Source organism: Uloborus diversus, chromosome 1, assembly GCF_026930045.1.
Source record: "Uloborus diversus isolate 005 chromosome 1, Udiv.v.3.1, whole genome shotgun sequence".
Taxonomy (NCBI): domain Eukaryota; kingdom Metazoa; phylum Arthropoda; class Arachnida; order Araneae; family Uloboridae; genus Uloborus; species Uloborus diversus.
This window is the reverse complement of record NC_072731.1, coordinates 82,321,145-82,344,833: the sequence shown is the minus strand read 5'-3', so window position 1 is coordinate 82,344,833 and position 23,689 is coordinate 82,321,145. Positions and strand designations below refer to the sequence as shown.

The 23,689-nt window shown below is 33.8% G+C and overlaps 1 protein-coding gene across 1 annotated transcript; it reads left to right on the top strand.

Annotated features, from left to right (window-relative positions):
• The first annotated feature begins 800 nt into the window (after window positions 1-800).
• LOC129234680 (uncharacterized) lies at window positions 801-22,204 on the top strand. Its single transcript, XM_054868727.1, has 3 exons — window positions 801-939; window positions 5,213-6,110; window positions 22,090-22,204. Exons 2-3 carry the CDS (start codon window positions 5,221-5,223, stop codon window positions 22,202-22,204), a joined length of 1,005 nt encoding a protein of 334 aa, XP_054724702.1. The 5' UTR covers window positions 801-939; window positions 5,213-5,220.
• The last annotated feature ends 1,485 nt before the right edge of the window (window positions 22,205-23,689 follow it).

The following is a 23,689-nucleotide window of genomic DNA, read 5'->3' as shown; positions in this document are numbered from 1 at the left end:
TTCCTGTGTAGAAATATACAGTGACAAAGGGATAGTATACAATAGATTAATGCTGAAATTAGAAACAGAAAAAGATATGAAATAATTGTACACAGTAAAGAGTCAAAGAATGGATGTGCAACAATACCAATACTACAAATAAAAATAGGAAAAGAAAACCAATATACCTACAGTTTATGAATAATTGGTGACACGGGGGGCGAAAAAATTTACTGTAACTCTACTAAAAGAAATTTCAGTTCCCAATGCTTGAAATAGACTCAATGCAGAAGAAAATAAAAAGGAAGACAGTAGTCATTTTTAAGTCCAGCTCAGTCACTTTCCTATGCCGGTCTGATGAGTGCAAATAAGCACGAAACTGCAGTCCTCGGCTGGAAATGACTGAGCTGGCGGTGTATTTCACGTATTTCTGCTTTAGCCCTGGCTATGGGCGGTAATTTACTGAAGATAATGAGAATTTAGAACTAGACCAGGAGCTAATAGCTACCTGGTGCTAGCACCCCCAGAGGTATCGTTTCACTTGGAGAACATTGAGACCACGAGCATATTTAACGTCGCCCAGTCCCCTTTAATGACGACGGTGGGTCTTCGACCATCGAGGTTCGAACTCAGGACCCTCCGGCCCCGAATCCGACACTCTACCGATCGGGCTAACACGGCCCTAGAAAAGACATTAGGATCCAGAAAAAATGTTTAATGATTATTATTATTTTGTAATTGATGGAGGAAAATTTCTATCAACGTTTTAAAGAATTTCCGTAACCGTATCTCTGTGTTAGTGTCCCATAATGGCGGCGACGTAATTGATGGATGTTGTGGGTGGGCGATGAACTGATTAACTGATGCTGTCACTGTTGTTAGTTCTTTTTACAAAGTGCGGCTGAACCTAAAAAGAACAGAAGTTAATGTCAATGCGAGGATGTGCATATCAATACAAAGGTGTGACGGATTGATTTTATTTATTGTTTGTTTGTAATTTGCTCGTACAATCATTTTGAAATGTATTGTAAATTTGATTTGTATATAACTTTGTGCATCGAACCATCTGTCATTGTGTTTCGTTTAAGTATAGACGTGTTATGTGTAAAACATTTTAATTTGTTATTGCGACAGTTAAAATAAATAGCAAATGATAGCAATTACATTATTTGTTGCTCCGATGCTGATTGAAAGTTTCTCACATAATAATCATCTTCATATTAATTCATCAATTCCCATTTGCTCGAGAAATTTTGCATTTGCGAACTTTATGTTGCTTTAAAAACAATGTAATGGTATAGCATCGTATCACTGGCCCTTTTATTTCATATTTATCATTTTACTACTTTCATTAAAAACATATCTCACTTATAGTTTTCATTAAGTTTTATTCCTTGTTTGGCTACTGCTTCTTTTTTCTTATTCACAATAAGTCTATTCCATAATGTTCAAATTATATTGTTGTGGTACATCTAGCACTTTACTTTTTTCAACAATTATTTATGAGTTAAGTGTCATTTTACCACCCCCCCCCCCTTCCATTTTGATCATGTCATGAATTTTTTGTGATATTTATGAAATAATTGCAATAATATTTATTTATTTGTTCAAATTAAATGCTCAATCCTTTTGCTATGTCATGCATATAGGCCTGGGCCTATATATTTTGGGCCCCTCCCGCAAAAAATCAGCAAGGCCCCTAACTGCTTACTGGATTTCTATGCCACTGAAAACCACAGTCCCCTTTAGTACAGCGCCCCCCCCCCCCTTCCCCCGGCATTGCGGTTTCTGCAAGTATGTAGTTCCGGGGCTGCATACCTATATATATTTTTGCACTTTATTCTGGAAATGCAAGATAAGAAGTTGAATAAGGATACATCTGATGTGAAATTTATGACAAATTAAAACATTACCGATGTATGATGAGCCAACATGGGCGGATATTTGTTTCTTCTTTCTGTGGAATTATTTTTTTTTAATAAGCAGGCAAACGTTTCGTAATGAGCTAGTCAGATATCACAAGAAATTTCTTAAACATTAAGCAATATCTAACCCTCTTGGCAGCACCACCCTAGTGCCCTTTGACACTGAAAAATGAAAGATTGAAAAATCATTTTGCATAAAAAATATATTTTGAAATAAATTCCAAATATTAAAGAGTAATAGAACTTAAATACTGCATAGACAGCCAGTTAGAGCACATAAAATATTTTATTGAATTTGGTAGACATTTAACTGTGCCTTCCTGACAGCAAAAAATTGGAGAAAAATGAAAAATATTCGATTTCCTAAAAAAACAATTTAGATTTTTTTTTTCAAAATTAATTCATTGACTGATTAATTAATTTGCACAATAAATCTTAGTGTTATTATGTGATTTTTTTCACAACAGTGTCCCATAGTTTCTAGAACTAAATACAGAAAGAATAAAGTTTTTAAAAAAATTACAAAAATGTGAATTGTTTTTAATATTTCAGGCATATTGAAATTAGGTGTCGGAATAATATTTTCTCTTACAGTTTCACCACAAACTATTATTGCAGCTTCAGATATTAGTTTCCCACAATACCTAACAGCCTAAATAAAGAAAATAGTTAAGAAAACATTTTTTTTTTTTTTTTTTTGAATGTTTCACAACGTGAGGAGAATTTATTTACCTTTTTGTAACGGACGTTACATATAATACATGATATTGTAATAATGCCCCCAACTAAAGCCAAAAACTGGGAAATTTGGTTAGTAGCCAGTGGCCGGCAGACTCGGTTTTATTAGTGACCACTTTTTAAAGTTAGTAGCTACTTTTTAAAACTGCAACTATGTTTCAAATTTTTATTATAATGAAAAAGTATCATCAGATAATTGCTCAAACGCAAGAAAGGTGACACAACCAAAAAGCATAAAATATACAGAAGAGACGAAAAAAAACTTTTAGTACAGTGCAAAACGAGGAAAAAGTTCGGTTTTAGAGCATTAATAATAAAATTGGTAAGTAAAATATTTATTCATACTGTTATGCATTATTTACATCACTTTTATTTGTTAGCTAACATCACTTAATGCAATATCTGTAGTTGAGTTTTTGCCATTTTTTCCATTTTTACCTTGGTTTTTTCCACTGTCCCGGCAAAAATATCATTTCGCCGGCAAAATGACCAACCCTGCTGCTAGGTAATCAGGGTGTCCCTAAGGCTTGCAGAATTGGGGTTTTTTTTTGAAAATCATAGTAAAAACCATTGTTGAAAATCATAGTAAAAACCATTGTTGAAAATCATTGTAAAAACAACCATTGTTGAAAATCACTGTAAAAACCATTGTTGAAAATCATTGTAAAAACCATTGTTGAAAATCATCGTAAAAGCCTTACTTGGTTTAATTACAAACATTTTATTTGTAGACAAAATGAAGATGGCAACAGAAAGATTTTAAATCACATTGAAAGTTTTCCGATGTTTTGTCCGTGCATTGCGTCCAGTTTGACATTTTATTCTGTATTGGTTTGTATCACCAAGTCGCAAGAACAAACAATGTCTGTTTGAGGCTTAGATTTGAGTACACCATATTTTTCACACAGATAATTATATGTGGCAAGTTTTCGGCTTGGCCAACGGCAAACCATCGAGCTTATTTGTGTTAGCTAAATATTGACAAAAAATATCGTACATTCAATTGCTCTTGAAAATAAATATTGATTTCCTTTATTTCATTTTCATATTTTGGAATAAAAAATATCATTTTTTTCAAACTTTTAATAGATTGAACAACTAGTTTATTTGTTATGTTAATGAAATGCATAATATTGAGAAAATGAATGGTTGGTGTTTTTTATTTGTGATCATTGTCTACAGCACTCCATTCCTCTTTCTGTCAAAGATATCATCTTCACAAATTTAAAATACATTCTCTATTTTTTAATTAAAAACCAAAATATTCACTGGAAAATATTTTTATGGCAGAACAACGTTTGCCGGGTGAGCTAGTAGAAATATAAAAAGTTACAAAAATCACCAGTAATTGGACCTGATACACCAGTGTATGACAGCTTGTGATCTAATGATTAGGACAATCTGTAAAATTACTTTACTTTTTGATTACATACAAATTTTAAATTCAAGTTGGTGATTTTACATAAATCAATGTTTAATCACACATTTTGATGTTGGAAAAGTATTTTAGTGAAAATAAAAATGAATTGGGAGTGTTGGAAAAAAATACCGAAATTATTGCCGTTTCATGTCGGTCAGTATGCAATTTTGATTTTAAGAATTATAGCTGTTTCCAGAGAAAAAGGACATTACCTAATGATTCTAAGGGACCATAAAAAATGAAACGATTCTCTACAGTCACAATATCCGACGTGATGCTCAAACATATAGGTTTTCTATATTGTTTCCCTTAAAAATTTAACTAGATTCTGTAGGATTCAAATCAATAGTACAACCTATATAATATTGTTGCTGCAAAAGTGTCAGAATTCAAACTAGTGACAGGACATTCAGAATTTCTAGCTTCAACAAATATGTTAAAACCAGCCTGATTAGACCCTGTAGTAATAAACAGGTGTGATAGTGAACTCAAATAAAATTTTCTGAAGGCAGTGAAATTTTCAGTAACTAGAACGAAACTCAAACCCCCTACCCAAACACATACACACACAAAGAGAAGGAAAAAATCCCCAAGGCACGGGTGGGAATCGAACCCATGGCATACAAAGCAAAGCTTCTATTATCAGAGAACCATGGAAGCCCCCTTGCCTAAATTAAAAACACAATAATAGATCTAACTTTTTAACTTTTTTTATATTTCATAATGTGATAAATCTTAATAGTGTTTTAAATTAACAAACTATTTATAAGGATTAGCATGTTGAAGTTAGTTAGTATAAAACAGTGAGTCATCTGTGCTGCATATGACTAGTTGAAAAAAGGTTTTTTGATTGGTTAAAAGGTTTAATCTGGTTGGGTTTAAAATCTGATTATCAGTTAATTTAAATCATATTTGCTGTGCTATCTAAAGTTTTATTAAATACTATGAAGCCTAATTTTATATTGTCTAGTATTAGTTTAACTATTATTGTTCCATTAATTTTATCTACCTAAAATAAAACTATCAAACGTTAAATAGTACCAGGCATACCCATTGAAATAGGGCATGAGCCAGCGCTGATCCAAATTGATAAACTTTGTTTTTTCCTGCTTTAACTTGTACATAGTAATGACAAAATTCCTTTTTTTAGAATAAAGAATGTCTGATGTGGACCGCGAACGACTCGCGGTGCCTGCAGCTCATAGTGTTTTCTCACAACACACAAATTCTGGAAGTTACAGTGGTACCAGTGTTGCTGGTACATCTTCAGCAGCTCCACCTTTTGCACCTCGCCCTCACTATGGCCAACAAGTTCGGCAACAGCATCAGCAACGATTGCATAGTACGGCTGCCTCTAGTAGGAGTGGAGGGACCTCTCACACCGATCGTATTCCCCCTTCTGCAGTGTCAGCAACTTCATCTTCATCCACAACTGAGTGCAATATCCATGAGATCTGCTATTACTTCCAACAGGCAATATTCATTCTGGCCATCATGACTGGCGTAGCCCTGGTCATTGCTGGTGCGGTTATGCATGTTCAGAATGGTGAGCTTTTAGTTCTTGTGTACATAGGTGTACTCCTTGGAGCCGTGAACACTGTACTTCTTACAATTCAATGCTGTGTTCGCCGTAAGCAAAAAAAGCGGTCTCGGGCTTATCGTTCCACACGTCCACAACAAGGACCACCCTCCTCTGCACCATCAAGTGCTGTCATCCGCTATGATCCTCTCAGTAATCCTCTACTTTCTACCACCCAAACTGTTTCATCTGGAGATGTTCAGCAATATCATTATAAACACTACCACATACATTCTCCAAATGTTACTCAACCTGCTTTTCAAGAGTTCCCTGTGCAACAAGGCATATTTGCCCAATCTCCTACAGAATCATCTCAAACACGATTTCATCATGGAGTACCTTACCACAGATCTGGATCTGTAGCTGGACATCACCGCCATACCAAAGGACTCTACCAAAAGTCTCCACCGTTAGGTCAAGCTCATCGTCCTCTGCTCAACACTTTAGGGCCCCAACAGCCAAATTTAAGGTAGATGCTTTTTTATTGTTAAAATTTATCAGAGAAATTAACAAGGTTCTGCTAGATCTTAAAAATACAGAGTTCAAAACATTTGTGTTAAATCTAATCAATTTTTAAGAATCTCTCTTGATGTAATCAGCCCAGTGGCAGAAAGTTTTGTAGCTGTCTGCGACAAGCTTTCTGAACTTCATAATCTGTCTGCGAAATTTCGAGCGTGGTTTCAATAAAAAAAATGTAAACAAGTCCTTTATTAAATAATTATTTTTTTAATTAAGGCAGGAGGTGAACCCCCCCCCCCCCAAAGACGATGTCTCCCTCCAAAACTAAGCCCAAAATCTTTCTTAAATTACCTCCTAAAAGTTTCAATGGTGCAATCTGATGACTCCCGCCCCCCTGTCCTTGATGGGCACCTGACATTTGCAAACATGTGTTGGCTATAAACAGGGGTCTGTTCAGGAATTTTTCACAGGGTCCTTTTTTTATGTGAAAACTCTTCATTTTGTGAAAAAGCAAATTATTCTGCGTGGGGGGGGGGGGAGGACAAAGTAAAATGAAATTTCAAAATGGGTGTTCGTGTGAAATTTTTCTTTTTTCTGTTATCATATTAATTTCTGCTTAATAATTGAAAAAAAAAAATCAAGCAGTAGTTGAGCATTTAACTCTTTGAAACTCTTAAGATCTCAGAATTTCGTTAAAAAATCTAAATTTCGTGATTTCAATAAATATAAGCAGGGCCGATCCTAGCAGGTGTGCAGAGTGTGCGCCGCACAAGGGCGGCCAAAGCAAGGGGCGGCCGCAGGTCGCATCATATAGTTCTTATAATCAAGCAAAATTCCTCACGAATTTCTCACAAGATAACTTATAATAAGTAGAATAAATATGCTGATTTTTAAATGTTCAATTGTCATAGTATGTCTCGATTTCAGGACAGCATAGCATAGTTTAAGAGAATAGAATGTTAGGGAACATTGAGTTGGTTCATTGTCCATTAATATCTACTCTTAACAACATGCTTCATTTGGTTGCAAAGTTTGTGACAGAACCAGTAATCAGGCATGGATACAGGGGAGGGGAAAGGCCCCCTTCTGAAGCATGAAATGGTGCCGTCTAATAAAAGGAGCACCGAGGGCGGCCACTAATGTTTACCCTCCAAGCTTTTATAGACCTAAACAATGAAGACATATTTTATTTAAATTATTTAAAAAAAAAAAAAAACTATACTGATTAGATACTCTTGCAAGCATTTCAAACAACAAACTATGTAACAAACTCTGTGTTTAACAATCAAAGATGCGTTGGAGAGAAAGTGGAAAATTGCGACTCCCTTGAGAGTAACATATATGAATGACGAACTAAAATGTTGTACTTTTCCCCCTTTAAGACAATTTTTCTGATTAGAATCTTGAATGAACTGCCCGGTTTCAGATCAGGTAGGAGGACAGGTTCCTTGCCCCGGGAAACAAATTTAAATGTAGCTCCAAAACAAAGATCCAAAAGGATGCCATGACCTCCTTGATGAAACTAAAGAAGTCTTAAAATTGCGTTTCTAGGACTTGACTTTCAGAAAATTTCGCTGGTTGAACCATCGATCTTAAAAACTCAATTAAATCTCTGATTCACTTCTTCCACCTTAACTTAATCAAACATAGCCTAAAAATGTTGGCTCCAAAATCCAAAACGTGTTTTCAGACAACAGCCCTTCCTATCCGCTTAAGAGCTCCAAAACCCTTCCTTCCCAAAAATAGCCTATAATGGATTTCAGTTCCGAAAGATATTTTGGTTCGGAATATTTTCACGTTTCCCCTATTGTTTTCAAATATAGCCAAAAGCGGGTTTTTGAAAAAATAGTGCCGAGAAATTTCCGGAGGATAACCGCCAGATCCCCTACCGTTACCAAAGACGGCCTATATTTGCGTTTTAAACTTATATTTCAAATCTTTCGATGGGAGACAATTGAATCTCCCTCCCTCTTGTAACGTCAACAAAGGTAACCCAAAATTGCGGGTTTAAAATTTCCGTTTCGGAAATTTTTCGGGAAGAACGCTGATCGTTCCTTTCCTAAGCTACTTTCTTAAAAAATAGTTTCAAATTGATTTCAATTTTGAAAGAATTTAAGGAAAGAACTGCAACATTACTTTCACCTAAAGTCTCGAAAAAGTTCCTAAAATTGCGATATTTGACGTCAATTTCGAAAATTTCTTCATGCATCTTGAATATACTTGACTCTTTTGTCCTTGCAACCGAACACAACTAGAGATTAACTAAAAATATTTTTCATAAGCCAATTTCGACAATTTTCTTCGAGCAATCCTCCTCCCCTGAACCCCTGACACCTCCCCCCACGCTTCCCCTTCCCCCGTCCCTTCTCTGATGTCACTGAAGAAAGACCATAAAATGCGTTTTTACGACTAGTAAATTTTGATATCTATTACTTTCTTCAAAGATATAAATTGTACCTAAGAAGTTTCTTATTATAAAAAAATTCTTCTTTTTTATAAGATCATTCTTCTCCCCCCCCCCCCGTCCCCTTTTTAAATTCGAACTTGGCATAGAAATTTAAAGAAAGATTTATATAGACGTTAAAGATTAGTCAAAATAGGCAAATTACACTTGAGGGGCCAGGGGCGGCACATTAGGTCTTTGCACACGGGCGGCCGACACCCTAGGATCGGCCCTGAATATAAGAGGAGAATTTATTTCTTTACCTCTTAACAACACTGTAAAGAAATTCCGAAACGTTACTGGTTATTTCCGTAGAACGTTTCGGGATTTCAAAGGTTTTTACCTATTTCCCAGCAAAATCAAGTATCTTCGCAAAAAAGTTTCCTGAATTGCTAAAAGATGCACGAATGCAGACTTTTCACTGGTGTGAAAAATGTTTTTTGCTACCAGTTTAAAGGTTGACTGAACGTGTTTATTAAGTGTATCGGCTTTAATTTAATCACGGCTCGTCTGGATTGACAAAGCTCCTAATGGGAACAAATAAGTCACTGGATAGCTGCAGCTTTGCGAGGCAGGAATTGCAGGCAAGGAATATGTTTGGTTCTTGCTTGCAGTTATGCTTCTGGAGCTTTCTTGGTAAACCAGGAAGACTCTATAATCAAATATATTAAACCTATTTACATTTTGTGGAAGATTTACGACTGGCTTTAACAGGGGAGATTTCCCAGTATTTCAGGAAGGTTACTCACTTTTGTCGGAAAACGTTCCTGGTTTTTGTAAGATACATTACTGGTTGAAATTGGGCACATCAGCTGCCTATTATTTTCCAGGAACGTTTCTGAATCGTTTTTACAGAGAAAGCATACTAAACATCAAAAATTCGAAAAATCCAATTCTCAAAGCGTATGCAAAGAGATTGCAATTCGCAAAGTAAAGTCTCCAAAAGTAATAAAAACGGCTCAAAAAGAATTAATTTTTTAAAAATTATTTTAGAATTGCTTTTTATAAGCCACAGAGAAGCCAAGATAAACATATCATTAATATCTATCGACACAGTTGCAGCAAAACTAAAATTAAACCATCTATTTGGCATTTAATTTTTTGACTCATACACAAAAACGAAGTTTCGTTTTAAAATCTTGAAATGATGGTTTTAATAGACTTTTCATTTATTTGCCCTCCATATAAAGCGAAGTTAGCTTGAAAAAAAAAAAAAAAAAGTAAAAGTTCGATCCTCATATCGGATGCAATTTTCAAAATGAAAACGTTAAAATTAAAAAATTGTAAATAAAAAAAAAAAATAATTTTAGAATTGCCATTTAGCAGGTCTACATGATGAATATTATTAATATCACTGACACATTCACCAAAAATTCGAAGTCGTGAAAAAAAAAAGGAGGAGTAAAAGTTTAAAACCAGACACTAAATGGCAATAATTTTAAAGCTGGTAACCCTATTTGAAGCGATCACATTTTAATTTGCTGATAAATGCTTTTTTTTAAAGTCATTAGCGGGAAGAAAAAGTCTGTAGGGAAGAAAAAGTCTTTACGCTGCATTTTCAGAGAACTTTAACAATACTACTGCTAACGATTTGATGAAACAAACAAGCAAAATTATTCACTATGTTATTAGTTAGTTATCGCTTGCATCACAGAATTGTGCTGACTCTTCTTTTTTTTTTTTTTTTTTGTATGCAGAAATATGCGTTATTTTGATTTCAGATTTGCTTTTTCAGTAAACAATTTTAAAAAAAATCGTTTTGTTTGGGTTTATACATGCCACCCGCGGGTGGGATTTTTCCCTCCCCCCCGCAATCCTTCCCCGCGTCAGCAGTTCATTTCCGACCATAATATGAAATAAATGTCATATGAAATAAATGTCCGACAGTTGCAAACAGCTTTTTTTTTCTTTTTTTCTCTCCAGACAACCTTTTTTTTTTCTGCGGACAACTTTCATTTTTTTAGTGCGCATAGAACTGTCCGCGATTTTGTTTCGTCGTCCGCAACAATGTCGCCGTGTCACGGCGTTTCTGCCACTGAGGTAATCAGAAGTCATTCCAAATTCTGAACTGTAATAGTAGTACTGTTGTAGTACAAAATTACGACACCAGCAGTTTTTGCTGAATGATACATTGAGCAATGTTTGCAAAATCCTAAGCAGATAATTAAAAATAATTAGGTACATCAGGATTCAGGAGTCTGATTAGCAAAAAAGATGCAATAAAAATTCCTTGCTCAGAAGCATGTCTAAACTTTTTGGGGATCAGTGAAACTTGATTTATTTGATTTTTATGAAATATTATGGAACAAAGCTCTTTTTTTAGTTTCTTCAAAATCGGAGTTCACATTTTTTATCTGTATATTTGAAACCATTAATTTTTCCTGCCCTATTGTATCAATGAGCAACATTTCCCCCAATCCCTATTAAAATCTAATTACTAATACGCCCCAAAATTTACTCGTATATACATGCATATAAGTCGAGAAAATGAATACGAAAAATGAGGTTTAAAGTTGGAGTAAACTTATAAGCGGGGCAGAATTTCCAAACATTTTCAAAGAAGAATTTGTAGCAAGAAACTCAAAAATGTGAACATTTTTCCAATTTTAGTCCAACTCTTTTAAGCAGATGCTCAAGAAGTAAATACTTCTCCATTCTGCTCTGGCTTTACATGGCCTGTCTGAAATAAAGACTGAAATCAGAGCTTCTCTCCCCCAGGATTAAAAAAGGCCATTTTTTTCGACATATTAAACTGCATGTTATCGCTTCAAAGCATTAGTGAATATAGTCATAGGATATATAATTCATGGGTTCAAATGTCTTACTATCGCAACTATAAAAACTTCAAAACATTCATGAATTACTTCCTAGGATAATTCAATAGTTTATCATCATTTCAAAAAAAATTATGATAACTAATTCTTTCAGCTGTTACTAGTTGTAACTTAGCACTTGTTTTTTATTTTCAATAGTTAAGTCTTTTGTTTTCAATTGAAATGTCCAAAATCATTAACATTTGGCTTTTACATGCTGAATTCTTCGTATTTTTGCATTTCTTTGATACCACGTGTCACACGAAATATTAGTGTTTTGCTGTAAGTCTGTAGCAATCTTTTAGCATCTGCTTTAGGTTTTCGATATTTCTCATTATTTTTTCAGTAGTAACACAAAATGAAGTGTATTGAGCAAAAATAGAAACTTTTTTCAGACCAAAGAATGCTTGGCGTGCATATAATGCATAATAAATAATAATCCACGAATTATGCGCAAAAACAACTATTTCAGCAAATAATTGGGATGTAGATTTTTAGATTGAAATAAAATTAAAACAAAAAATTAACTAACTTCGTGAAAAAAAAATGGAAAAAAATTATGCAGATTTTGAACATTGGCAGATTTAGGGCGGTGGATTTGTGGGGCTCCACTGCACCTGCTTAATTCTAATTCAAAATGTAAAAGCACCACTAAAAACTTGAATTTGAATGAAAGATTATAAAATGCCAGGCTAACTTAACGTTTATCTGGCTTGAAGAGAAGAGTTAAGATTATCTTAAAACACATGTCAATTGGACAAAGAAAAACTTCCCTTGTCATGAAGCAATAAGGATGACAGCCAGTATTCTTCGCTGGAGTAAGTGTAAAACTCTCCACATTATTGAATAAGAAGTGATGCAAATCCTGAGGCAAGGAGTAAGGAAGTGATTCTGCGAATTTTCAGCAGTGGCTTATCAGTGGTGTTCTCCAAGTAAAAGGCCCTTTGAAGAACATTGTTTAGTCTCTACAATGCCCAAGCCACTTTTTATCCCTTGTGGTAACTGATAATTGAAGACATGCTTTTCTCATAGTCAGCTCAATGGCAATCCAAGTTGGGGGGGGAGAGGGGGAGGGGTGGAAATTCGCTATTATCACTTAAAAGAAAGACATTGTAGGAAAACTATGGGAGGGGACACTACTGGCTCTCTTCTTTTTCCTACTAAGAATCTTAAATCAGAAGGGTGCCAGTTCATGAACAAAAATGAAATCAGGGCTCCGTTTTACCGATAAAATGGCAAGTTGTGTGCGTCCTAAGAATCAAAGGGAAAGTTAGGCGCATCCTAAGAATTATAGGGCAAGTTAGGTGCCACGCCCTACCGTCCAAGCCTGGGGGAGGGTCTGCTGAAATATTGCAGTAAACGGCAGATTATGCTATAAGTGCGGGAATCACCGAATTCAAGAATTTTCCAATAGTTGCTAATGAATGCTCTTTTTTTTTTTTTTTTTTAAGTAATGTAATATGGCTGCAGCTCAAAATTTTATTGATATTAAATCAAAGTAAAAGCAACAAGTAACAAAAATCGTAATGGCAAAGTCGAACCCTTTACAAAAATCGCGATCTCAGAAGTGAACCCTTTTTGTGCAAAATAATAAAAATCGGATGTTTTTTCACTCGAACATGTTCATCACAATTCATTTTTTTTCTTTTTATATTGTTTAAATTCAAAATTTGCAGCAAAATGCTCTATTTTTTCAGAAAGTAGGGACTGTACTTATATGCAGGTTTTCAATTTTGTCTCAACTTTCCTGCTAAAAGTAGGGGTGTATATGTGACTTATTATGCGAGATCGACTTATTCATGAGTATGTACGATATGTTAGAGGCTTCAGAAAAAAATTCTGTATTACTGCAGGGTGTAAATAATTTTGAAATGCACAAAAATAACATATTTCCCATATTAATTTTTTTGATCTGAACCTAGTGCCTTGTAGAGAAACTTCCTGTATTAAGAAATGAATTAAGTGAAACATTTTTAGGTAATTTGTATTCATGTTATATGAATGATAATCATTATAAATTACATCCAAAGGTTAAATAATTTGTTTTCTTACCAAGTGTTACTATTTACATAAAATGAATTCACAATGTTTAAAATTTGAAAAATTATCATTTAGTTAAGTATTTATTATTTTTGCTTTAAATACATAGAATATTGAAACTGTCAACAACTACTTTTAGTTTTGAGAGATATGATGATTTTATTTTCTTATGAATATTTTTATTAGCAAATGCATTAACATACATTGAAGTTGGTAACGAAAATGAAAAGATTAAGGTTCATTCATAGTATATCTACATGCCAATGATTATATTTCATTTCTCTTGTGTTAACTTTTCGATCTTCTCCCAATTGGTGAGTCGAAGCTCAAGTTATCTAGTTATTTGATGGCACTGCTTATGTTACATACTTAGCTGCGTCACCCGGCTTTGCACGGTCTACCTCAAAAATAAAAGTTATGTCAAGTGTTGCGTGTTCAACACTCAGGCTTGAACCAAAAAAAATCAATTAAATTTTAGGACTCGACCGATGAATCAGTGCCGATGGTTCAATAATTTAGCCATCGGCATTGGCGGCCGATGCTAACTTGCAGGAAACATCGGCCTTAAAAAACATCGGAAAGCCGATGGAATTGGCCGATGTTTTCGAAAAGGACCTTCGCTGTTTTACTTTTTAATTTAAAAAAAAGGGAGTTATTGCTTTCATATAAAATTTTTTACTTGAATTTCAGTACGAATTTCTATTTTTCACCCCTAAAAGAATTTTTAATACTGCATTCAGGTACATACACATGGGTGGATTTATGGGGGGGGGCAGAGGGGGGCAATGCCCCCCCAGTTTTGGGAGGACTTTATGTAGTAACAACACATCTTCCAAAAAATTTTTAACATTATTTTTTTCTTTTTTGACAGGGCATGGGTGAATTTATAGGAGGGGGCCATAGGGGCAATGCCCCCCAGTTTTGGGAGGACTTTAAATAGTAACAACACATCTTCCAAAATCTTAAAACAAAAAATCATTATTATTTTTTCTTTTTTTGAATAGTTCATTGAAAATGAAGAGGATAGTGAATGTCCTTTTCTGATGGGAGAAAAGAAAAAAAAAGAACATTAAATACAAATAGTACAGCTATCACTGGGGTGCTGGAAATATGCCTAAATTCACTATTTTGGACTGAAAACCATTTGGGCAAATATACAAATGAAAATATAGTCAAAACGAGCTATGCATTCAGCTGCAACACTTACAATAATTTACGATTATTTTTAAATTAGAACCTAAAACAAAGGGAACCCCCCACTCCCCCATTTGCGCTAACAGAACAATCTGCTCGTTATGATTTGTTTTCTTTCTTTTCAGAATGTTTATTTTCAATTTGCGTGATTTCAAAAACTAGATATTTTGTGTTGTTTCAGATGAAAGATTTTGAAGAACCTTCTGGATTCACACGTTCAGATTGGTAAAATTGTAAAAATCCTTTAATCGTAAAAACTGACGAACTTTCGTAAAAATTACAAAAATCTGCAGGTAATAGGGCCAGATTTGCCTATAAGATAAACAAGCTATAGCTTCGGGCCACTGCTTTGAAGTGGGTCCGTTACTCACAAAAAATTGCATGATTTGTTCTTTGAAAAATGGAAAGTGCTTGAAAAAATTAATTTCATCTTCAAGTGCTTGAATATTTGGAAAAGCGTGGCTACAAACCTTAAATTTTAAATTTCTAACAAATGGTAGGGGGAGGATGCCAAGATATGTCAAATTTAGCTCCTTGCTATATCGTGCATCAAAAGTGTAAAAATCATGTATGTAGCATATGACTTGAAAAAAAATTTTGTGACTCACATGTTTCATATCTTGCTATTTATTTAACCCCGAATGCAGTATTTTGGAAATTCTTTTGTATTGATTGCTTTTATCTTGCTTCTACTGCATATTGTTAATCCGTTTAGCCCGGAAAAAATGATACACTACCTCTATTCCTTTTCATTTTCTGCACTGCTTATAATTTAAAAAAAAGGTTGTTGTAATGAGAGAATTCTATAGTTTATTTTTTCCATAACCAAACCTTGTCGCCTTCGTTGAATTCATGTCCAGTAGACCTTGTGTCGTATCGGGTCTTCATCTTCTCCGCCGCGATGTTGATTCGCTCTCGTGCGAAGTTATGAACATCTTCCAACCGGGCCTGGAGATCCTGGATGTACTCCTCAGGCGATGTGCTCTTCCACAGTATCAAATTTTTCTTCCAGAGCATCGACTTTATCTCCCATGGCGGTTAGTTGATTCTCCATCATGGTTTTCATCGACGTTAGGTCACTTTTCATTTCATCGTGACTTGTAGTAATTTTAGCAGTTAAATCACTATTTAACAGTTCTTGGTTAGTCGTTAATTCATTTTTTAATTGTTCTTGATTTGCAGTAAAACTTGCAGTCAAGTCACTTTTTAATTGGTTTTGATTAGCCGCCATATCACTATTCACAGAGTTGATTGCATCAAGCAGTTGTTTTAATTGTTCATCCATTGCGCGAGTAATCACCATAAAAATAAAGTCCAAATTTAAAAAGTCTTTATGAAAAAATGTCCAAAGTCACACTTACTGCAAGAAAGTCCTGAAGTAGCCCCACGTTGGGCGCCAAATTGTAACGGATTCGGTGCGACTTCCACTTTCTTGAAATGAAGACACAGTTCTTGATAAAAACACAGGAAATTTATTTACACTATGTACAGGAAAGATCTTCAACCACTGCTAAATTATTCATCAGCAATTAAGCAATTATCACACAACACCGTAAACTCAACGTTTACACACGTATTTACTTCCAAATACGAAAACAACACAGCGAAATGCCTCGCTATAAACAGAGCAAAATGCCCTCAGCTCGAAATATCAATCCAAACTAACTGTTTATCCATCGCTAACGGCTTAAATACACCGAAAAGAAATTTCTCAAATATTCCACACGCTTCTGTAAAGTAGTAGACCGTTATCAATGAAAAGAAAGAAAATAGGGGTCGTATACTTTAGCCGAATGAAAAAAGGGTTGTATATTCATTACGGGAAACTATTTACAGGTTACGTTCCTACAATAATTACTTTTTACAGGATTTGTAACAGTATGTTACTCTCATGTTACATATTTTCTAATCCTGTACAGCATTTCTTTTAAAGTATTAACTTACATCACAAAGCACATTTAAATCATAAAACTTTTTTTAAAAAAATTGTCTATTTTTTCCCCGAGATTTTTGTTTTTCCAATTAACCCTTATTAGGCTTCAAAATGCACAATTTTACATCCATTTTACAAAATTTTCCCCGGACCCCCTAAATTGGGAGACATTCTTTATCCCACTTAAAAAGGAGCCCTGCGTCACTCTCTTGATACCAGTCACCTCTCTTAAGGTCAATTCAAAAAGGACAGCAAGAAAACACATATGAATGAAAACGACACACCAAAGGAAAAAAAAGAGTAAAAGCATGAACCTATGCATCGCAGGAAAACAGACCAAAAACATAGGGGGAAGGGGGGCAATTTAAAGTGTTGCTCAAAAAAAAAAAAAAAATCCTGCCCCCCCCCCAAGAACTCGGTCCTAAATTCGCCTATGTACATACAAGTTAATTATTGCACTGTTTTTTGCGATTGGATGTGCGAATGTATCTCTCATAAGTCACAACTCAAAAATGTTAAGCTGTAGAAGGTTAAAATTTCGTATATGGGGTCTGCGTATGTTCCAGTTGTGTGCAATTCCCTTTTTGTTTTCAATCGGATGTTCTAAAAGGCCTATTTACTCATTTTTGTAGCTATTAATTACTTGTTTCAATGCAAAACTAACATAGCATCTTAGACTGATCATTAAGATCATTATTGCCGAATCGGAGACCAACTTGGAAACAAATATGAGATGGCAAAACCGGTTTTTGTGACATTTCGTTAGTTTCTCGTGGAACCAACGGTAACTTTTAATTTTTCGATATTTGTAATGTGAATCACAGTAATGCAGTCTTCCTGTATCGCTTTGGTGCAGTTAAAAGTTGGGAACCCGTCGAAATACATTTTGGAGCCCTCTTTCTCTATCACGGAACTTGTAAAACATTTTTCATAAGGGTAGAATCCATGTTAATTCAACAAGGAGCGTAACTTGATGGTCTCTGATTTTTTTGAGTTTAACGTACGTTAAAATTCATATAAAATTTAGAAATATGTTTGCTTGTTTTTTTGTTTTGCCCAAAAAAATTCCTGAGCCGAGATACTGGCCGCTAAAGATGTCAGCCCTGTCATGATTTCTCACTTGGGATTATCTCAGGAAAGATAGAACATATTTTGTTGCGGTTCGTTTTATTTAAAAGAATATTTTTTTTGTTTAAGAAAATATACAAAATTAAAAAAAGAAAAATCCCACAGTCTTGTGTAAAAAAGAAAGTTTAATTTTTTTTTTTTTTTTTTTTTGACTTATCTCAAAAATGCCTATTTCAAAAATTTTCATTTTTTTACTATTTATTAGTACAACTGAGCACTACGTTCCCCGAAAAGGAGAGCTTCTACTTTATCTTGTAACAGATTTTAGAGGCATTTGAAAAAATGAGGGTTTTTAATGAATTTTTACATAAAGGCAAACTTGAAAATTAAAATTTTTTTTCACAGTAAGTGGCCAAAAAACACTTTTAATTCAGTCATATAGCGAAATTTTCATTTTGAGTCACCATTTGATTCAGGATATTCAATTAAGTGAAAACAAGATGACTTGCACTTAACGATTCTTTTAATGCTACGCTGTAAGGTTGCGTGGGAAAAAGCAGCGAATCGGATTGAGACTGCGCTATTGTTTTCATAAAGAATAAAACTCCTGGATAACGTGGAGACTAAAAATGATAATTTTGCTATATAATTTAACTTTAAAGTGTTTTCTGGCCGCTTGTTGTGATTGTTTTTTTTTTTTTTAAATTTTTAGGTCTGCCATTATGTAAAGAGTTCCTTAAAAACCCCCATTTCTTCAAATGCCTTTAAAATATCGTATAAACAAAAAGTGGAAGCTCTCCTTTTCAGGGAACGTAGTGCTCACAGTAGTACTAATAAACTGTAAAAAATAAAATAAAAAATATTAAATTGGCATTTTTGAGGAAAATTTAAAAAAAATATTTTAACTTTTTTTTTAAACAAGAAAAAATATCCTTTCAAGTAAAACAAACCGCAACAAAATGTGTTTTACTGTTCCTGAGATAATGTACTTTATAGATAGTGACGACCGCCATCTCTGGCAGCCTACATCTCGGCCCGAAATTTTTTTGGGCAAAAAAAAAAAAAAGAAAAGAAAACATATATCTTAATTTTTTATGAATTTTAACTTATGTTAAATTCAAAAAAATCCGGGACCATTAAGTTACGCACCTTGTTGAATTGAAATGGGTTCTACCATAAGCATTTTTGTAACTCCTACGGGGCCCTTATGGTAATGGGGCCTCTTGCGCTATTGCGATTTTTTTAAATCTGCCACTTCATGTCAAAAGAAACTGGGGTGCATGTGTTAAAAGTGTTTTTCTGCTCGCTCTAAGCAGGGTTGGCAAGGTTTTGGACACTATGGTAAAAACCACGGTAAAAACCCTGGTTTTTACCGTCCTGTCCAAAACCCTTGTGTCCAAAACTGTCCGAAAGTGTCCAAAACTATATTTTTAGAGAAATTGTATTTTGTGAGGAAAAATCAAAAACAGAATAAAATGCATTAAAGTAAAGTTTTATATAGAACATTTATTCAATGTGAACAGCAACTTATTTATGCCGCTGATTTTAATCTAGTTACAGAAGTTGAATTCTTGATTAAAATTTAAATTTGTATGCATGAGTTTATTTTATCTTTTTTATTTATTTATTGTTATTATTATTATTTTTTGATAATGGTAACCAAATTTACTTATGCTTGTGCATGTGTGCAAATGAAAGCAGGATTGGCAAGGTTTTTACCATCCGGTTCAAAACCCTTGTGTCCAAAAGTGTCCAAAACTATTTTTTGAAAAACCATATTTTGTGAGAAAATATCAAAAACAGAACAAAATGTGTCTTTTTTTTTTTTTTGACTATTTAATATATTTATTTAATGTGAACATTCAAGCATAAATATATATATATATAGCTTTTATATATACAGCAGATTTTAATCTAGTTACGTAGAAATTAAATTTTTTTTGTTTCCATAAACCAGATTTTTCGACATTTATGCATGTGTCGAAAGAAAGTAGTCAAAATATAGTGCAATAATTGACTTAAATGCAATAAATGACAATTCTTGTAAATATAGAATGTATTATATTAAAAATATGAACTAAAAAAAAGAATAGCACAAGTTTTAAAATATAAGTTGTGTTTAATTATTAATTTCTTGTTCATTAATCTAAGATTTAAAAAATAATTTTCATTAAAACATCACGCAAAATTTATTTGCCAAAACCATTGAAAAAAATGAAGCATTTTAAAAAATATTGTACATTTAATAACAGTCCTTTGAGTTATAAATGTAACTGAAATTAGTTGTCTTGGTAGTAATGTGAATTTCCTTTCATGACTGTACCAAAGGAAGTTTTTATGCGATAGAGTTATTGGCATTTTATTTTAAGTAAAATATTTTTAAATGAACATTTTGGAGAAAAGTATTATTAAATACTCATCACAATTAAACCTCATTAATATTTTTATTTATGCATTACAAATATTGTAGTAAATACAAATTGATTAGATTACACCCCTTTAGCTTTAGCATAGTTTTGGACAGTTTAAGACAGTTTCGGACACTTTTGGACAGTTTTAGACAGTTTTGGACGGTAAAAACCACCTGTCCTGTCCTAAACCAGTTTTAGACAGTCCAAAACCCAACCCTGGCTCTAAGGCAAGGGTTCTCAAACTGAAGCGGGGGAGGTGCACACCACCCTAGTGGGCGAAGAAGAGTGTCCTGGTAGGTGTACATGGTTAGAAAAAATAAAATGTAAAAGTAAACCTAACTATAATTTGCTCAATTTCATAGTCACTTGTGAATATTTTCGACATTATTGCTTTTTTCAGGTTGTTGGTGTAGTTTTCATCCACACATGAGTGAATCTGAATTTTCAGCATTAGAGCACCATATACAAAGTCAAAGCATCCAAGAAGATATTGAAAGTATTCTGATGCACTGCGTTAATTACAACCTAACATTCAGAAATTTATCAATCACAAGCAATGGCAGCCCTCCCACCAACGTAGCTAGTCTTACATTCCAATCTCACTTAGATCATAGATTTCCTCAAATTAATGTATATTAGTTCTTTGCTTCTTTGAATTCATGAGTTCTAATAATAACATGCACAAAATAAAGTTATATGTGTAGTCATAACATAAAAATATACATTTTGCGTACGAACTTGCTTTACTTTCATTTAAAAGCCTGCTTCAGTTTCAAATCCCTGTTTTCCGATTGCACTATTCTCGTATTGACCGAATATAGTTGAAATAGAAAGGAGGGGGGGGGGGGATACGTGTGAGACCAGTGGCCTAGTCAGGGTAGAGCCGGAGGGGGTGGGTCGCCCCAGGCGGCATTTTTTCAGGGGCGGCAAATTTACCCTAAATATTTTGGAAAAAGAAACGTTATTTTCCCAAAAAGGATAGTATATTTTAAATCTATATTTGCAGGCAAAAAGAAAATCTCTTAGAACTGTAAGTCTCTCGTATCACTACCAGAATAAAACTACTTAGATACCAAACAAGAGGTTTTCTTGATATCATATCAGTACATTTCCTTGTTTCTCAGTGAGGGGATGGCAGAGGAAAATCATGGAACCAATGTTTTTTCTACTGTATGAGGAAGCAATCAATGAAGTTTTCCTAAATTTCGTTTTTTGAAAAAGTTAACACTTGATTATAAGACAGTTTCTTGAAAACCTCCTAATAAAACAAAAACTTCCTTTTTTAACGTCAGGAAATGGTGGCAAGGTTTAGAAAGGGAGGGGGAAGGATCCTTCAAATCCCTGACAATCTTAGCAGTTTATTTTCGTTTGATTATTATTATTTTTTTGCCATCGGCCATTTGGAGAAAAACAATCGGCCCACAATCAGCATCGGCCCATCGGCCAAAAAATGCCATCGGTCGAGCCCTATTAAATGCAGATGGCGGAAAAATAACCAAAATGTAAACATTTCGAATCCTTCAATTACAGGAAAAGTCTTTAAAACAAAAGCAAGAATTTTACTTGTTCATATTTGAGAACAAAAATGGCAGCAGATCTTTCGTCTCAATGATTTTCTTCACTCTATAAATTTTGATAAAAGCATTGTTGAGATGAAGCACTGAATTATAATTTGAATGGAAGAAAGCCTTAAAAAATACGGATTTTATGTTGAAATCTAAGTGTCATAATTAATGGTTTTTAATTGATATCTTTGCTAATTATTATCAGAGGATTATGTTAAATTGCCAAACATAAAGATGGGAAAATTAGGAATCTATCAATACCTGGCTCGATGGTCAGTTCATTGGCGTTTGGGAGAAGTAACTTGGACATACATACATAGATACATACGCTCAGTTTTTAATTATATAAGATGAAGGGCAATTGATTTCAATGGCACCATCTATCAAGTAACTAGACAACTAGACATAGATCACCTATTAGGAAGATGCTGTATTTTCTTTAAAATTTTAATAATAAAAAGAACACTATTAAACGCTTACCAAACAGTGCATTAAACATTTTTAATGCATTAACTATTTCAGATCTGATGTTTGTCCTCAAGAATCATACAAAACCACTGTTGCACCTCCTAGCTATGAAGATATACTTCGTTCTGGGCGACTTCCTCAAGATGGCACAACAGTTCACTTAATTTAAGTGAAATACTACTGGTTCTGTTTGAAAATAACATATCATTATCATTCCTTGATGTTACGAAGTGTCTCGTCTATGAATGAATTTAATATATGTGTTCATGATATATTTACATGATCAATATTTTGTTTTTGTACATTAGTCATATTTTATATATATATATTTTAATATTTAATTAAACATTTGCAAGTTAATTAACTCTGTAATACTAAGTTACTCAAAATCTTGAGCCTCTTTGATTCAAGTTGCAATGACTGACTTTTTATGATTTAAAAAACAGTGAATGAATAGTTCATTAACAACAAAATCAACTTAACTATAACTTGTATCGAAATGTTTTCCTCAATTGCTACTAGTTTAATCAATACAAATACATAATATCATTTTAAACAATGTGCCCTGCCATCATGAATTTTTTTTTCAAATATACATTATGTATAAAATTGGTATTGCAAATCGACCTCTTCCAAGCATTCTCCCCAGACAGCAGAAATTAAAAATCTGGCTTTTAAGTATAATTTTTCTAATAACAGCGAAATGTTACTTGTTTGTTTTTTGCTGTAGTGGTGAAAAAGTCTCTGATACTTACAAAATTTGATGAGGTACAGTAGAAGACCGTTATAACACCGACCTATATAACGCAATTCTCTATAAACCACACAATATTTCAGAAGTAAACAATAGGTTTTGAAGTTAAAAAACTCCCTCTGTTTTGTCTTGCAAACATAAAAATTGTTGGGAAAATTAAAGTTTGAAACAGTTTCTCATCTTTCCATCTAATTCAAAGTTTTAAAATGAAAATTAGTGTTCACAGTAAAAAGAAAATACCAGTAGAGGGCTCTTGAAAATTCAGCTGTTAGGCAAACCATGAAGCTAGCAGAAGTGCAGGAGAATTCACCTTTTGATTGTGAAACATATTTATTTGTGAATAACTAATTGTAATATTGGTGCTTTAATACTCATTGCAGATAAAACTCATTCTGAAGTGCTAATATATAGCTATATTCTTAATATTAGTTTCAAAATTTGTGAAATGATCTGATATAACGCAAAATCCTGTATAATGCAAAAGCTCTGGTCCCAAGGTGTGCATTATAACGGTCTTCTACTGTATTATGAAAGTTATGGCATACCCACAAAAAACACACTTGAGAAGTAATGTGTATGATACTGTGATTTATCATATTCAAATAAGTCGCCCTGGCTTTGGCAGGAAACAGGTAGTAAAGGTACGTGCATGCGTAAAATTGCTGCAAAAACTAAATATCATAGCTTCATTCAATGTCACGTGACTTCATGGTCCTCATCCAACCATCTCGGATTTGGATTATTTTATAGAAGTGCAGACATGCCTTTGAAACTAACCTATGCAAAATTTTTAGCTTCCAAGACGAATCATGAGGATTTAGGATACCTCAAAAAGAAAAGAAAAAAGTGGGCTCCAAAATGGCCCTTAATGGCAAATTAGCCAAAATATGGCAATTTTTC

What these genes read in the sequence shown, in the direction of transcription:
- LOC129234680 (XM_054868727.1), top strand. Translation starts at nt 5,221, where the DNA reads ATGTCTGATGTGGACCGCGAACGACTCGCGGTGCCTGCAGCTCATAGT. An exon ending in CCCCAACAGCCAAATTTAAG is followed by an intron (nt 6,111 to 22,089) that starts GTAGATGCTTTT and finishes TAACTATTTCAG; the next exon opens with ATCTGATGTTTGTCCTCAAG.